The sequence below is a fragment of the Parastagonospora nodorum genome (genome assembly GCF_000146915.1).
Source record: "Parastagonospora nodorum SN15 chromosome Unknown scaffold_4, whole genome shotgun sequence".
Lineage (NCBI taxonomy): Eukaryota > Fungi > Ascomycota > Dothideomycetes > Pleosporales > Phaeosphaeriaceae > Parastagonospora > Parastagonospora nodorum.
The window spans coordinates 15,305-32,610 of NW_001884552.1; the positions used below are offsets into that span (position 1 = coordinate 15,305).

At 49.5% G+C, this 17,306-nt stretch overlaps 5 protein-coding genes across 5 annotated transcripts; 2 read left to right on the forward strand and 3 right to left on the reverse strand.

Annotated features, from left to right (window-relative positions):
* Positions 1-423: 423 nt before the first annotated feature.
* SNOG_02561 (hypothetical protein) lies at positions 424-7,521 on the reverse strand (the record flags this gene model as incomplete). The annotated part of the gene is made up of 2 exons (XM_001793113.1): positions 424-5,311; positions 5,651-7,521. 2 exons carry the CDS (start codon positions 7,519-7,521, stop codon positions 424-426), a joined length of 6,759 nt encoding a protein of 2,252 aa, XP_001793165.1.
* A 1,453-nt stretch (positions 7,522-8,974) lies between these two features.
* Positions 8,975-10,516, forward strand: SNOG_02562 (hypothetical protein; the record flags this gene model as incomplete). Its single annotated transcript, XM_001793114.1, has 1 exon — positions 8,975-10,516. One exon carries the CDS (start codon positions 8,975-8,977, stop codon positions 10,514-10,516), a length of 1,542 nt encoding a protein of 513 aa, XP_001793166.1.
* A 93-nt stretch (positions 10,517-10,609) lies between these two features.
* Positions 10,610-12,356, reverse strand: SNOG_02563 (hypothetical protein; the record flags this gene model as incomplete). Its single annotated transcript, XM_001793115.1, has 4 exons — positions 10,610-11,225; positions 11,300-12,105; positions 12,174-12,253; positions 12,329-12,356. The coding sequence occupies 4 exons, from the start codon at positions 12,354-12,356 to the stop codon at positions 10,610-10,612; spliced, it is 1,530 nt and encodes a 509-aa protein (XP_001793167.1).
* Positions 12,357-13,388: 1,032 nt separating this feature from the next.
* Positions 13,389-14,815, reverse strand: SNOG_02564 (hypothetical protein; the record flags this gene model as incomplete). Its single annotated transcript, XM_001793116.1, has 3 exons — positions 13,389-14,253; positions 14,341-14,652; positions 14,706-14,815. The coding sequence occupies 3 exons, from the start codon at positions 14,813-14,815 to the stop codon at positions 13,389-13,391; spliced, it is 1,287 nt and encodes a 428-aa protein (XP_001793168.1).
* Positions 14,816-15,586: 771 nt separating this feature from the next.
* Positions 15,587-16,890, forward strand: SNOG_02565 (hypothetical protein; the record flags this gene model as incomplete). Its single annotated transcript, XM_001793117.1, has 4 exons — positions 15,587-15,842; positions 15,898-16,152; positions 16,207-16,775; positions 16,831-16,890. 4 exons carry the CDS (start codon positions 15,587-15,589, stop codon positions 16,888-16,890), a joined length of 1,140 nt encoding a protein of 379 aa, XP_001793169.1.
* Positions 16,891-17,306: the final 416 nt, after the last annotated feature.

Consider the following 17,306-nt stretch of genomic DNA (forward strand, 5'->3'; position numbering starts at 1 on the left):
TAACGCGGCGAAATCTACGTATTTCAACACGAATCGATGTCTCAGTCTTGATCGGAAGGAACGCGCTCGGCCGCCCAGCCTTGTCTGTGTAAAGAGTACGGCCACTATTGGTAGACACTTTCTTAACGAAGAAGAGAGCGATTTGATTGCAAGAGAGGCCATAAAGGCTCTGGCCCTCCGGCTTGGAAGAGAGACAACGAATCTTAAGCAATGGCTCTTTCAAAAGACCGGCGTAAATGAGAGGGGGGTTTTCGAGATGGATGAAGTAGAGCAGATGTTGTTTCGCATTTGGGCTTTCGTAGCAGCTGTGCGAGAATAATAGAACGACTATAGCTAAGAAGTATGTTCTGCCATATAATGCCTCGGTAGACGCGTTGGTAGGACATATTGCTCATGCGGCAGTCACTCTATAGCATTTACAGCTCAGGTAGTAGTGGCTGGATATCCCGATGTCTGTATTATTGGACTTTTGGTTGCAATAACCCCAGCGATGTGCGTGAGAGAGATGGCGTTGAGAATTTCGAAGATGCTTAGTTTGACGGTCAGAATATTCCCGAGCCAATTCCGAAAATCGACGGCGACAAGAGAATCGACCCCATGAAATGTTAGCGGTACACTAGGCTCAATGTCTTGCACGGTGCGATTGAAGAAGCTTGCAATTTTGGCAGCCAGGAATAGGGAGGTCGCGGCTACAATAGCTTGATGGCGACCTTCAATGTCATTGTGGGAGTCGCGGATCGATGTGAGATCAGAGACGAAGCGGTCCACATCCTTGACTTGCTTTGCAACAGGGCCGATTTGCTGTTTCGCGGTAGCGGACGTTGGGTCGGCGACGTTACCAAAGCGCAGAGTGCCGAGACGGTTGTCGTTCAAGAGCGTGGGCAATGCAGGCAGGGTATCGTACCGAGCCATACAAGTCACGATCTGGCTTTCTTCGGGACGGGAGCGAAGGGGATGGCGGATGGCGTCTTCGACAGCACGCAGCACATGGCTCACTGGAATACACTTCATACTGAGCGACTTTTCGGTTTTTCGTCGGAGCTCCTCACTGCGCTCTGCGAGGTAACCGGCGTCCTCGATAGGGCCGAGGTCAATGGAAACAGCAGGCAAGCCCCGGGCAGTGCGGTGCCTGGCTAGAGCATCGTGAAACGTATTTCCGGCAACATAGTTGCCCTGCGATGCATGTCCAAGGATGCCGGTGGCAGAAGATAGCATGACAAAAAAGCGCAGGTGGGGAAGCTGCTCATGCAGGATCCATGCGCTGATTGTCTTTGGCTGTGCGACACGCCGCCACTGATCAAACGACATGTGCTCCAAGATAGAGTCATCGAGAACGACAGTACCGTGAATGACGCCAGCGATGGGTGGTATAGGCGACCGGGCCACATTCGCCAGTAACGCGTGTACAGCATCTGCGTCGCTCACATCGCAGTTTCGCACGTGTATCGCACAGCCATGGGCGGCCGCCAGCTTCTCCAGTGCAGGGCGACGGTGATGAGACTCGGCGGTCCGCGAGACAACGAGAATGTTCCTGGCGCCAGCTTTCTCCACCATCCAGCTCGTTATGGCATAGCCCACTCCACCTAGCCCACCGAGCACCAGATATGTGGCGTCGACGTCGTCGAGGCATATGGGCTTTAGGTCACGTGGCTTCACGCGAACACGGTCATCGGGGCCAGTCCGTAGCACCAGCTTCCCCATGTGTTGGCCGGTTCGCATCGACTGCATAGCCTGGTCCAGAGCAGATACGGGGAGTGACGTGATTGGCGTCATGGGCGGCCTTTGGCGCGCATTCAGTAGCTGTATGCTGTCTCTCAGCGCTGCGTGCAGTACCGCGGTCTTGCTCTTGCACTCGCTGTATTGGATCAGGTCAAGCGCAGTGAGAGAGGCGCTACGGCGGAAAGGCAACATGTTCAGCGTGCGCTGTGCCTCAGCGTCCACCTTACCCAACTCAACAAAACGACCAAAGCGTGCAATGCAGTGCCATGACGCCTGGAGTAGAGCACCTCGCAGCGAATTGAGGACGACGTCGACCCCATGGCCACTTGTCTGCGTCATGATAGCAGCGGCGAATGTATCACTGCGACTGCTAAACACGCGGTTGGCAGGAATGCCATATTGCATCATCAAAAGCGTGCGCTTGCGAGACGACGAACATGTCACAAACAGATCAGCGTCCATCTGTTGCGCAAGTGTGATGGCCGCCTGCCCAAGCGCTCCGGCAGCTGAATGGATCAGTACCCGCTCGCCGCGTTGCAACCGTGCAACATGGTGGAGAGCGAGATGCGCAGTGCCGTAAGCATATGGTATCGAAACGGCGTTGTCAAGAGACATACTCTCAGGTACTGCCACGACACTCGTCCAACGCGCTTGCGGTCGTGATGCAAAACGCCCGCGGAAAATGCCACAGACACGGTCGCCTACTCGGAGGCCGCTTTGCACAGTGTCGTTACCCAAGCGTGTGACGATGCCAGCGCTCTCATGCCCTACAAAGTCGCCATCCTCCTCGATCAGGCCCATTGCAGTCATAACGTCCTTGAAGTTGATTCCGAACGCCTGAGCTTCAATTTCCACCACATCCTCTGCAAGTGGATCATCGCTCATGTTGCGCTCGATGAACCGCGTCTGATTTCGCCCAGCATCCGGCACCTCCCACACAAGCTCTCTGTCTTGTTCGTACCACGGCCTCTTCTGTGTTGACATCCTCTTTTCGCAAAGCAGACCGTCTTGCGCAAAATCTGGCCATAGTCGAGGCACATGTAACAAACCGTCCTTGACCCCATACTCCCAGTCCATTCGGGTAGTGCTGACGTCTTTGTTCTGGTCAAAAGCGTCCTGGAAGACGTGGACCGCATGCCGAACTGTCTCTGATGTCCATGGATTGGTAGACGACGAGAAATCCAGGTGGACGTATCGTTTGCTTGTATCTTCCCGCCGCAGAGTCCGGAAAAGTCCTTGAACGAGCGCACGTTGAGGCATACTTGCATCAATCACCCCACCGCAGCTTAGCCAGAGTACACCATAGCTGCGAAGGACAATGTTACGCAGCGTTTCGAATCCGCTTGGCCCCATTGCGTACAGAAATGCGCTGTCCATATCAACTGTAACCATCACCACATCATCTGCCGTGATGTCCCGCACCTCGTTTATCCTTTGCAACTTCACAGTACCTCCTGTTTGGGCCGTGACGGCTTGTTTAAGCTCTTCGAGCCAAGCTGTCTGCACGCTGCTGTTTGTGTCGTGTAGGATGTGGACGGTTGAAGGCAACATGCGGACCTCCTGATCAGATTGTGCTGTCGCCAAGATAAGGCTGGTGCTGTGCATCATCGCATTCTCGCAGTCGTTCAGCTCGAAATCGATGCCACTAAAGCCAGTAGCTTTGAGTACCCGGTCCCAGCACTCGAGCCCGACGTTTGGACTGCTCTCCCGACCACTGTCTTCTCCTAACCACCATCCCGGCAATGTACCGAACACGAGTTGCGCATCGAGAGCATCCTGCGTACTCTCCAACATCAGGAGTTTGCCGCCGGGCCGCAGTAGTTTTCTAACATTTGCTAGTGTTCGTTCCAGGTTCGCAGTGGCGTGCAAGACTTGCGCCGCGACTATCAGGTCGTAACTGTGGGCAGCAAAGCCCTGATGTTGCGGATCCGACCCGATATCAAGGATTCGAAAGTCCATCAAATGCTCCCAATCCTTGAATCTGTCCTTGGCTGGCCCAAAGAATCCGGCCGAGATATCAGTAAAGTCATAATGACCAAGTAGCGAAGTTTTGATAGAAGAGCTGCCTGAGCCATCTTCATCATCGCAACCATCACCACTCATTGAATCACTAAACGCTTCCAGGACATGCCGCGTCGTTCCTCCAGTACCAGCACCAATCTCCAACACACTGGCACCGGGTTCTCTGGCCGCATAAAGCCGCAGTATCCGTTCCACTTGCTTGTATGAACCGTGTACGAGCTGAGGCATCTGTTGGTAGTACTGGTTGAGAAGGTCATTCTCCCGCATCAATTCCAGTGGTGCAACATGGCCTCGAACAATGTTCGCAAGCTGCATGCCAATACGGCAAGTGAGATCGCCGACTGCATCTTCTGCTGCAACACTCTCGAACAAGAGTTGCTTGCTCGCCTCGTCCTCGTTGATATTATCGTTCAGACCGTGAACAACCGAACCCATCCACTTGTAGAACTTCTTGTAGTGCCAATCCCACTGCCCGATATCATCTTGCTGGAGCTGGCGATACGCATCAACGATCATATATCCACACGCTCGACGCAGCCTGGACTGCGACTCGATCAATCTCTCCGACGGCCAGAATCTCATTGATTCTTTGATCTCCGTCGGTATGCCGTGGTGTATATCCAACTCCCATCTGCACTTGGCATGGAGTCTCTTGTCTGGCTGCGCGTGTTCACTCTCGCGCGTGCCCCTTTGATGCATCATTTGCAATCGAAAGCCTTTTATCTGGAAAGGAAGCGATTCATCACCATGCTCATCATGTTCCAGTCTACCAGGAACCACCCATGCATGGAAATCCACGTGACGCTTGGTCCAGGATGTGAGCTCAGCAAGCGCCTGAAGAGACTGAGCAGTCTTTATCGGCACTGATATAAAATCGATAGAGCGGGGGATGAGTATATCACCCTGTTCGAGTTGAGCAGCCAGACCGGAATAACAAGACTGAAATATTGAGTCTAATGTTGTCGCGTGGAGTATAGCGCTAGTCTTGGAGCCTTCTTTGTTGGACGCAACAGGTGCGATTCGGAATTGCGTAATTGACTTCTTCCCCAGGACCTTACTATCCGCCAAATTCTGAAAACACGGCCCGTGGTAAAATTCCATGCCGCGCAGCGAGGAGAAGACCGCGTCTGCAGTGACAAGATTAGGTTCCTCATACCCTGTCAAGAAGTTGTCGACGTTGGGCTGGCTATTAGACACGCTGAATCCAGTTTTGCTTGCGGACTTCTTCTCTGCGCCTACATAGCCTCGGCAATGCTGAACCCATATACTGTTGTCTACAGAGAAAAGGTCAAATTCGTACCAACTTTCATGGTCTAGTTCTTTCTTGCTGCACGGCCGGAGTGAGAAGACAATATCAACGCCAGAAGAGAGTGCAGGCACGACCAGTGCGCTCGTTATATCAACGTTCCGCAATTTGTATCCCACGAGCAGCTTATCGATACCGGCAGCACGGTTCACGAAATGAAGTGCTTCAATGGCCATTGATACGTACCCGGCTGCAGGCAGGACAGTCTCCCCCTGAAGCTGATGATCAGCCAGCCAAGAGACGTCTTCGGCTCGTAGGACATTCCTGAATTTTGGTTGCAAAGGATTGGAACCCGGTACCGGCAAACCTAGGAGTTCGTGGAATGGAAACTTGGGATGGCGGTGATCCGCAGCTGTTCTTGGCTCCAGAAGATACCTTGACCGATGATTCCAAGTGTAGGAAGGGATATCGGATAGGTGTATTCGCTGATGTTCAGGTATCAAATTGACTTGATCTAGCATCAGAGGATATCCCGCCATTGATAGTCCGCACGCAACGTCTTGCATACTGTCAACTGCATCGACAGAATGCCGTAAGCATGACAGATATGTGGGGGTAGAATCACGTAATGTTTGCCGTATTGGCCCTGACAGTGTAGCTTGCGGACCAATCTCGAGTATAACATCAATCTGACCATGAACCATCATGCTTTTGAGTGCTTGTGAGAACAATACAGGGTTTGTAAGATTGCGAACCCAATGGTCTGGAAGGAAAGCGTCCGACATGATACTGCCAGTTACAGGAGATGCAAAAGGCACTTGCGCAACTCTGCCGCCGCGGCTTGTCGGGGATGAAAGGACTGAGCTGATTGCCTTTTTATAGTCTTCAGCCATGTGGAGCATGTGTGATGAATGATATGCGCATCCGACATTCAGCTTTCGACACACCACAGCATCCTCTTCCAGTAGCGCAGCAATCTTTAGAAGTGCGTCGATGTCGCCTGAGAGTGTCACGCTGCTTGGACTGTTGATGCAAGCGATGCCAATTCTATCCTCGGCTCCTTCGGAAACTTCTGCAATGTACTCCTTCACGCTTTCTGCACTGAGCCTTACAGCCAGCATACCTCCCCGCAGCGCGTGAATTTGTTGGTATTTTTCTGACAGCCGGCCGCGATGATACGCGATTCCAAGAGCTTCCTCGAATGAAATGACGCTTGCCGCATACGCGGCCGCGATTTCACCACTTGAATGGCTGACTACCGCCGAAGGAAAGCAGGCCCAGGTCCGGAGCAAGTCGACAAGACATAGCTGAAGAGCGACACTGATGGCAGGACTCAAGCCAATCTCATGCATGCGTGAAGTTCCTTCGTCGCGCGTCATCTCTTCCATGAGAGACCAAGGCGCATGATATAGATGCTGGAGAGTCCAATCGGCCCGCTCCATCGCCTTTCTGTATGCAGGATATGCGTCAATGAGTCCGCGGCCCATGGCATGCCACTGTCCTCCCTGACCATTGAAAACGAATCCTATACGACAATTATCGGTCGACGCTTTGCGCACCGTGATGTGGGGGTCCTCCAATCGGGTGGCGAGCTGGTCTAAGCTTCCAGCTCTTACAGCGGCGGTGTAGGGGAAACGAGAGCGTCTCTTTGTGAGTGTATACGCGAGAGCAGGAGCATAATTGTCGTTGGCTTGGGCCTTATTACCCTCTACCATCCTAATATACTTGGCCAGCGTCTGGCTCATGGCCTGTACTCCAGATTCTTCTTTGGAGCTAACCAGGTATACGTAGGATAGTGGAGTTTGTGCTTTACTTTTCTCATTGCAGTTGCCATTCTCCCCGTTTGTGTCCTCCCTAATTTGGTCACAGGAGTAAGCTTCCATAATGACGTGAACGTTGGTCCCACCGTAACCAAAATTGTTGACGGAGGCCCGAAGTGGATCATCCGGCCAGGAAATAAGAGAGGTAGGCACATGGAGGTTCCAGCGAGAGAAGGCAATGCGAGGATTAGGCGTTTCGAAGTGGGCATTTGGCGGGATAAGTTTGTGACGGAGCATCAAAGCGACTTTGATAATTGATGCAATACCGCTCACGGGTTCAGTGTGCCCAATGTTCGGCTTGATGGTACCCACATACAAAGGGTGCGGCTTTCTCGCTTCGCCAATTGTAGACCCAATTGCTTCTGCTTCGATAGCGTCAGCGATAGTACCCGTGAAGTGCCCCTCAACGTAGCACGTGGAGCTCATATCTATTCCCGCTTTATTGTAGCAATCACGGATGAGCGCTTGCTGGACGTCTCCAGAAGGTGACGTGATCGTTGCTGTCCTACCATCTTGGTTCATGGATGATTCTCGGATGACAGCATGTATGAAGTCTCCGTCACGTTTCGCAGCACTGAGAGGCTTCAGTACCAAGGCCGCTGCACCCTCGCCGCGACCATAACCATCTGCGCGTGCATCCAATGAGAAGCTTTTACCCTCGGGGCTCAGGACACCTATTCTGCAAAGAGCAATGAACATATCCGGGTTGAACATTAGTGCGGATGCGCAGACAATGGATATGTCTGACTCTCTATTGCGAATACTTTGGATAGCCAGGTGGATTGCCGCCAAACTTGCGGAGCAGCCGGTGTCGATAGTCAAACTAGGGCCTTTCAGGTTGAAAAAATGCGACACCCGATTTGAAAACATGGCCGTCCCGTTGCCGGTCATGAACGTTGATGACACATTTTCAGGATCTGCTATGATCGAATCCTGGTGGTCATGTGAGAATGCGCCGGAAAATACAGACGTATTAGAACCAGCAATGTTTTCCAGGGGCAGGCCAGCTACATACAGCCTTAGTTACACCCGAACCATAGGCGATAGGCGATATTAGGGTATGAACTAACCATTTTCCAATGCTTCAAATACCCCCTCAAGCAAGAAGCGCAACTGCGGGTCCATAGTCTTTGCTGCCTCGGTAGTGACGTTGAAAAACTGCGCATCGAACAAGTTGACATCTTCATCGAGAAAGTTCGCACCACGAACGTTATGCTGAAAGGTGTTAACGTTCCAAAATCCTCGCTGGAATACTATTATGATCAATTACCAGTCCATGTTTCTGTTGATCTGGGTGATAGAAGGCCGAGCCATCGAAGCGTGCTTCAGGGATCGGAGACCAGCCATCTTTGCGCGAAGCGATAAGCTCCCATAGCTTTGCTGGGTTGGATGAACCGCCAGAAAATCTGCAACTCATGCCAACAATGGCAATGGGCTCGGGACTTGAACGCATAGCAGTGTTTTGGACAATTTACGCTGCTTCGGCTGGAACTCAGCACAATGGGAAGGACCAGTTTTGGCAGAGAAATATGGTGTGTCTTGGGATATCAAACGGTCTCTAAAATATAGAGACAGAATGGTTAGTTAAAACATCGATACAATGAGGAGATTGTCTGTGCTTCTTGTTTCTCTAAATGTGTTCAACAGACTAGGATCGTGTGCAAAGCGTACAAATTTGCGACACACTAATTCATTCGGGGAATTGATCAAACATATGAAAATTCAAACATTCGGCTGAATAGGGAAATACCAACTCGGTGACTTTCTTTGTATTGGGCACCATCATTACGAACTTTTAAGGTCTCGTGGTCTCATGATCTCGTCAAGCCAACATTTGAGACATTCCGAGATTTTGTGGCGCCTGCTTCAGCGAAACCGTTCGGGAAATTAAAATGCCATACACAATCATTAGCCGGTATAAAATATCTTTTTTTTGTCATAATGTGCTATTTACCCGCCAAAGGCGTGGCCTAGTAAAATCAAACTGTTCGGGGATTTTGTGGACGGGCTTCCAGGTTGAGCTTAGCTGTTTGGAGAAATGCCCGAGATGCTAAGCACGTTATTCCTCATGCAATGGTGCAGTTAATTATGATGCGACAGTGCCGTTTTGCTCGCATACCAAGGCACAGAGGACCACCTGTAAACTTTTCATACAACGGGCGGCAAGATGAGGGTGAAGACGACCAAAGTGCACCGTGTGCATGCAGAAGCGCGACCATTGCTGCGACAGGAGGCCTTGATGCCACCGCTCGATGCTTGGTACGCCCACAGGAGAACATTACCGACAGTTCTTCTCTACGACAGTACTCCTGAGCCATTACCCGACTTTACTACGCATCTCATCGAATCCCTTTCAAGGACCCTTAATTATTTCCTACAGTATGCTGGCGATATCGACTTTTGTACCATCGGGGTCGGGGAAGGAAGGCCATTGCGAAGGACCAGGATATTCTGGGGCGGCCCAGAGGAACAGGGAGCAACATTCATCGAAGCCAGCACCAAAGCACGTATACAATCACTCCTACCTCGCACCACATCGGAACAAACAAGCTTTATTTGGGATCGTTCTGCCGCATCAGCACGACCACTGTTCGTGAACGAACATCCCCTTGCGCCTCTTCGAGGCCGTTCGGCGGGTGTACGGGCTCAGATGACTAGTTTCAGTTGTGGGGGATTTAGTTTGGCCCTTGATATGGACCATGGCCTTGGTGATGGCAGTAATCTTGGCCTCTTTCTGCAGTACTGGGCAGCTGTTTACAACTCTATGTTCCATCGCGATGTTAGACAGAGCCTGGAAAGCCTGCCTGACGTGCTCTTCGAACCCCAAACGCTCGAAAATCGTGTGGCATCCATCCAGTTTGACGAGCAAAAGCTACAGCTAGCCCGACAGCTTCCCACTGTCGCACCATTTCTTCCGGATCTGAAATCTGATACCGACTTGAACCCGGCGACAGCACAACCTCAGCCTGACATCCCACAACCTGTACCTACATTTGATGGCGTCTCTGGCCTCTTGAGATTGAGTGCCCAAGATTGCGAAGATATTATACGCAACATCCAGATTCGAGCTACCAGCCCTGTTGTTGACCTAATGGCATTGATCAGCTTCGTATGGGCAGCTATCAACCGAGCACGTCAGAGTACTGGAACCCCAGCTGCAGCCCTATACATGCCTATGAGTCTTCGATCAATGTTACGACTTCCGCCAGGGCTGCTTGGCTCTCCGTTGATGTCCATGGGAGTTGAATTGCCTGGGGAGGAGTTTACTAGCACTGCCTACTTCGACGCCGCTACACTAGCAGTCCAGACAACGAAGACCGTGGCCCAGTATACAGAAGAAAACTTTCTCATACTCACCAAAGAGGTTATTCAGTGCAACAGCCCCTCAAAATTTTCTCGTGGTCGCCCTAGCTCACATGGCCGCATCGGTGTTTCGAGCGTAGTGCGATTTGGGCTAAACGAGGTCTCATTTGGATCACTCAAGCCTATCTTCATCTGTCCTTTGGTCCCTGTTCCTTACATGTTCATTGTCAAGGAAGCTATTTCAGCGCAGGGCCGAGCGTCTGATGCTAGCAACAGGAGTGCCAGTGGTAGTATGAAGTGGTATGAGAATGGAGCAGACATATTTTTTACTCTGCCTCATGATGTATATGAGGCTTTCATTTCAGTCCCAGCAATAGCTAGATTTGCCACCCTGTACGATGAGTAGTGAACGACATTCTCCGTTACATTTACCGACAAGAAATTGCCACTTCCAATTTTCTCCCTAGTTTGTACCAGTATGGATAAATGTAAACATGCTTCACCACTTTTCAACAGGATATAGGATCAACTGCATACCATCTTTTGGCCGCACCGTCGTAATACCCTCCGCAGTCAGTTCTCGAAGAACTTCAAATCTGTATCGACCTACAAAAGCAGCGACAAACGCACGGACAGCCGCTGTCACGTACATTTGACCGATACACCTACGTGGTCCATGGAGAAATGTGGAAAACGCATAATTCGTGCTTGCGCCACCATGATTGTTAGCCTTTCCTGTATCGTCGTTGATCCAGCGGCTAGGATCATATTCATTCGCTTTTGGACCGTAAGCCTCGGTAGAGCGGTTGATGGCGCCTGGCACAACAAATACGCGGGTTCCACGACGAACAGGATGTCCAAGTATTGTGGTATCGTCAGCCGCTACACGAGTAGTTATGGGCGAGGTGGGCATAAAGCGTGACGTCTCGTTGCAAACAGCATTGAGTATTGGGAGCTCCTCTAGTACTTGGCCAGCAACAAAACCGTCGGCGTCGTGATGAAAAAAGCGATGTGAGATGTTGTCTTGTATCTCCTTCCGTAGGCGGGTTTGCCAGTCAGGATGAGCTGCAAGAAACCAGATCGCCCAACAGAAAGCGGCAGCCGTAGGTTCGTATCTGGATGTTTCTTGAGTTAGAAGATTTTCACAACAGAAACTGCGAGCGATAGAAAATGCGAATCTCCGACTTACCCAGCACCAATAGTCATCAAGAGGTGTGTGGCAAGTTCATCTTCGGAGAAGGCATTGCCTCTCATCAGCCTGGATAAGATGTTGTTCTCAGTCCCGTCTTTAGCGCGACCTTTCATTTCCTTCACTAAGCCTATACAGAGCGAATTCAATTTGGCGCGTGTGTCGTAGAACTGAATTTCCAGAGGCCTCGCCAGGATCTGCAATGCCCAGCGAGGAAGGCTAGCGTTGAGTACGAAGTACAGGCTCATTTGCGGGCTAGGGTTGAATAGTATGTCGTAGAGCTCAGTGAGAACGTGCGGCTCTCTCATACTGTTGAAATCCTGTCCAACGGTCGCAAGACCAATAGTATCCAGTGTCGCCCTGCTTCCAATCTCCCATATATCGATCTCCTTTGAACTGATAGAGTCGGAGCTTGGGACCAGATCACCTTCCTGCAGCATATCCGCCATATCGATAGCTTTCGACCAGAAGACTGGATGCAAAGACTTAATACTACTGTGGTTAAAAGCAGGCAACGAGTCCCTTCTGACAGCCTTATGTTCGTCACCCTCCAGAATGAGAAGAGCTTTTCCAAGGAGTTGACCCAAGAGATGACGTGCAGCGGGCGCTTTGACAAAGTCCCGATACCGTCGCACAAGCACCTCGGCGAGTGCATCAGCGCTCGTGAGCAAAACATGGTCGTTGTACCAGAACCCTGTAAAATAAATCAACCCTGAGTTTGGCACAGATTGGAACATGTGCAGGTAGGCATCGCCACGCGGATCGGTAAATTGAGCTAGCCCGTGGCTGAGAACAGGGGATCCATTCTGAACGGAAATAAGCAATTGAGATTCTATGGTTCCGCTTCGCCGTGACAGCGAAGAGAATTACTCACTTTGGCTCGTGGCACATGCCTCAAAGGACTGAAGTATCGTGGACGGATGTGGGCTCGGTAAATATAAACAGAAAGGACAGCTATGAAATATGCAAGCAGTCGCTGCCGAAGAGTTTGCAAACAGCCATGTGCATATATCGTGACTCCTAACAGACCTGCATGAAAGATAGAATACACGAACATAATTGAAGTCTGTATGCTACTCGACGATGCTTTGACAAGGGTGGCTTCAATTTGCTTATATGTTCTTTTAAATAGCCGATACACAACGCGTCTTCGATGTTCGGGTAATTTACGACAAATATTTTAGATACATTTGCTCCGATATTAAAAAAATCACTGGACGAAGGGCTTCCTTTCATATACGGAAAGTATCTAATCTCTGAGAATAGTTTGCTGTATAAGCGCAATCAGCTCGCCTGGAGTTTGTTGGAGGGTAGTATAGGTCACATGCGTACCTCTTTGGGACTAGCGTCTGTTCAGTTCGTTCCTTCGATATAGCCAGTTCTGATGGCTTATAACAACAAACAACTTCGTATCTTGCTTGTACACTTCATCAAACTTCAATCATATAAACCGGCAGGAAATGTATCCCACCGCTGAGCTAGCTAGGCTACTGAGCTATGGGCACAGTAGAACGAGCAGAGCAGGCAGCGCTTTGATGCCTCTCTACGAATTGGTGTCTTACTTCACCTGCGCGAGGCGCTTATGTAAACCAGGATTGCCTTCTTTCTAGGTGTCTACAATACAAAGTTTTTATGTTACCAAGAGGTGTTTCGTATACAAAATTAACTAGGCAGAGAAAACCTTCAAAGGTAACAAATTGTGGTAGCTCTACCTTCTAAAGAAGGGACTATGCCTAGAGAGGTATAAATCAACATATGAAACTAGCTAACATATCATACTAAACCACTATATAGAGATAGGAAAAGGCTTAGAGGCAGTTACTCTTTAGCTACTTACAATCTACTAGCATATAGACAGAAAGAAATTAACTAAGAGGTAAGAGGAGCTAGATTTGAACTAATGTATAGAGAGAGAGAAGAGCACCACTAAGTCTCTGACCTAATTTCCAGGTGTGAGTGCATACATACCTACACCATTCCCCCGCAAGGCGCTTAAAAGTTCGCGATTTCGCCGCTGATTTGTGTATTTTACTCTTACATTATGACAGCTAGCATAATAACACTGAAATAACTAGATGTTGCCTATAGTTTATATCTTCGAGACTTTCGTAAGAAAAGCAGAGCTATTGATCTCTGCAAACGCTCTGGCTGCACGATTCGGCAGTTCCTCCATATACAATTTCCAGTCTTCCTTGCATTCATCACATAGTTTAACACCTCCAAAGTGGCGTAGTTCGTTGGAGCCGTACGAGTTACGGAACTCGCATTTTCCGCATCGAAGATCGTCGTCGGCTGTTAACATGTCACTCAAGCCGTCAAACATCAAGATGTCTGCAGACTCAAGCGCCTGGTAGTAGCGGTTGCTGCTTGAATGCGCTGAGGTAACCGCATCGATCCGGTTCCAGAGCTTGCGGTTCTGCCGGGCTTGAGAAACGATCTCGGCTGTTTCTTGGTTTCCAATGGTACAACCATCCTCCACATAACGGTAACGCCGCATCGTTATGAATAAAGGTCCGCCAAAGTACCTGAGAAAGTTGGTGACGACACAAAGCTTCGGTTTATTAGCCCAGGCACAGTCTAAGGCCCATAACACCTCACGGCATCGCCGGACCGCTGGAACACGTAGTTCTGAGGGACTGTATTGGAAAGTGTTGTTCGTCTCCCCCTCAGAGCGATGTTTGAAAAAAGCGACAGCGTCGTATAGAGTGTCACCAATCTCACATAAGACCTCAAATTGCTGCTCAGTAAACCACATGTCGTCTAGGTCGTTGCATGCTAGCGCCGCAGCAATTGTGAACCGCGCTAATGCATCTGCGTCTCGTAGGCGGAACCACTGACGTGGAGAATGTGCCAAAGCATTGACATATCTTCTAAACAGTCTATCCTCGCGCCGGTCGCTGGTTTTATCGGCAGTGATTAGCAAGAAGCTGCGGTATTCTCGTGCCATCTCTGCGCTAACACAATTGCAATCAAAACGTTAGCAAAGGCGTGGATATTGAATACACTGCGTGGTACGAATCGTGGCAGTTTGTTTCACTTACTGGCCTCGAGTGCCCATAAAGAGTGTGGCGAGTACCTCGTCAAGATTGTAGCCTAGCATGTCCTCTCCAGACATGACGTCAACCAATCTGCCACGGAATTCGGCGATGGTGCCGATGACGATGATGCGCATGAATGCAACATAGCGCTTCCAGTTGGTGTATGTTGGAATCACAGTTCGGGCATATTCGAATGCGGTCGTGAACACTTCGTCCTTGGTCTTCTGTGGGAGATCAACTCCTTGCAAATCATTCGCAAGCACAGACGGATAATGCCAGTTGTCTGCAGTCGTAGTGCCCTCTCTCTTATCAACTCTGATATAAATGTTACTGTACGCAACTAGAACGCACAATTATGTGGTACATACTCTACACGCACTAATGGCACCACTGGTGATCCATTTAATTTCCGTGTCGTAGCTGAGGGGACAGACGCTGCGTTTGCATCCACTATCGTTGTTGTGTCGATTTGACCCATGGTAAGAAAATGACAAAAATGCAACTCATTGTATCCTATCACGCATTAACTAAGCTTATATGACTGGACTGGATTTGACTTCCGGTGAATCCAAGCAAGCCTCGGGGAATTCTCTGATGTAGACCCATCATAGATTTTACCCGGACTGGAAAAATGCCCGGCGATTTTTTCCCATCCTCCTACAACATAAAAGGCCGATCAATCTTAGCCAACAACAAAGAAAGATATATTGATATTCAATAGTGCTCTCATGCCCAAAGCGCCCATACAATTGATTATGGATCTATTGTCTTACATGGAGCCCTATTGGGTCAAAGCATCATCTATCAAAGGCGTCACTTTTTTGAATATACTCTGGACATCAATCTTAGCTGTATGTCCCTGGTGCATGTTCTTTCGCGAGTCTGGCTAACCTCAAATCGTCCAGTTTGCCTTATTTATCCTCGTACTCTATGCGCACGCAAAGCTTTGGCATCCTTTGCGTCATTTCCCTGGTCCATGGATTAATAGCATCTCTCCGCTACCTGCCGCGTTCATGCTGTTGATCGGGAGGCAACACACTTATTATTACAAGTTGCATTTAAAATATGGCGGGTCACCTACCGAGGAGCCTATCTTGACTCAGTATTCTGATAGCAATGCTTGTCTATAGGTCCTACCGTGCGTGTATCTCCAGATGAGGTTGTTTTCTCGGCAGCAGACGCTTGGGAAGATGTTTATGGGTACAGGGTATGTAGAGAGATCATTCTTTGAATCTTACATCTAATCACTATGATACAGAAGGGAGACGTCATGGAAAAAAGCCCAATTTTCATCGGAGTCGTATCTCCCATGAATGGTTGCGTTGGTATAGGTCTTGCAAAAGGCAAAGAGCACGCTCGTCAACGACGTGCACTGGCTCCCAGTCTCTCGAAAAGTGCACTGAAGGGGCAGGAAGCGATCCTCCAAGTCCATATCATCAAGCTTATTGCCGCAATCCGCAACATGATACGAGCCAAGCAAGAGGTTATAAACATGGCAGACTGGTGTAAGTGTACTTAAATTAAGCAGCACATAAAGCATAGCTAATCATAGTTATAAAGACTCTTACATCACCTTTGATGTTATCGGCGATCTCTGCTTTGCTGAGCCGTTTGGCTGTTTGGATCAAGGCGCAGCAACAGAGTGGTCTACATCCGTCAACAATGTCCTTATTTCAGCCACCTGGGATCAGGCCATTCGAAGAGCTGCAGGTGTCGATAGCTGGCTCAGAAATCTTCTGCTCAGGTTTGTCCCAAAGGAAGTATCTCACTGGAGAATGACTCACATGAAAAAATCGCAAGAAAAGACATTAGCGCGTAAGTTGTTCTTGCAATGCTACTCCGCAACGCAATGCCTAATTTGTGACATAGGTCTTGCCAACAAGGACTTGCCCCGCCAGGACATCATGTACCACTTACTTCAGCAAGAAGATCAGCAAAAGGCGCTAAAACCTACGGAGATCATTCTTAACATGGTTCTGTTTGTCGCCGCTGGATCAGAAACGACATCAATACAGCTTACCGCAATGACACATTTGCTTTGTATGAATCAGGATGCATACAAAAAGGTTGTCGAGGAGATACGAGGCAGTTTCAAAAAGGCTACGGATATCACCCTCGCCACCGTGATGGAATTAGTATACTTGGAAGCATGTGCTGCCGAAACCCTTCGTCTCTACCCTCCTGGTTCCGTCGCAGGCCAGCGTATTGTACCTCGTGGAGGTGCTAAGATAGACGGACACTATGTTCCAGCTGGGTGCACCGTGTCTGTTTCGCCTTGGGTGGCGGCCCGTTCGCCTCTAAACTTCGCCGAACCCGACCAATTTCGTCCACAGCGCTGGTTCAGGGAAGGTGTATACTCGCGAGATAAGTTGCATGCTGCACAAGCCTTTGGATACGGACCAAAAAGCTGTTTGGGTCAGAATCTGGCTCAGTTCGAGGTCAGATTGATCATGTCATATCTATTGTTTAGCTTTGACATGGAACTTACTCAAGGTCCAAGACACGCAGAGGATAATAGGAAGTGGTCCTGTACTTCAGAGGAAAGTGAAATAAGGGTGTACCAGGCTCTACTGAAACCGAACCTGTGGATAAATTTCAGGGAGAGAAACTTATAACGCCCCTCCCTAACTGGCGAAAGAGCCTGCGCAAGGAAAACTAATCGTACACCGTACTACATCGGCAGTCACGCTTTGGTAGCCGGAAATTCAGCGCAGACATGGCAGAGAATTGTAGTAGGGTTATCACATCGATATTCGAGGGTTATTGAGTCTCAAATTTCAAGAAGAGATGACAAGAATATGTACGCCTGTCGGTAGTTCTTGATATCGTGGTGTCTAACAACAATAGCGGTTTCGCGTTAACCCAAGGGTTCTGCTACACGCTATTGTTCTTCCTAGGTAATTTTCCATGTTCCTTGAGTAATTGGTTCTTTTTGATACATAAAAGACGATTTGTATGATGCCATGTCT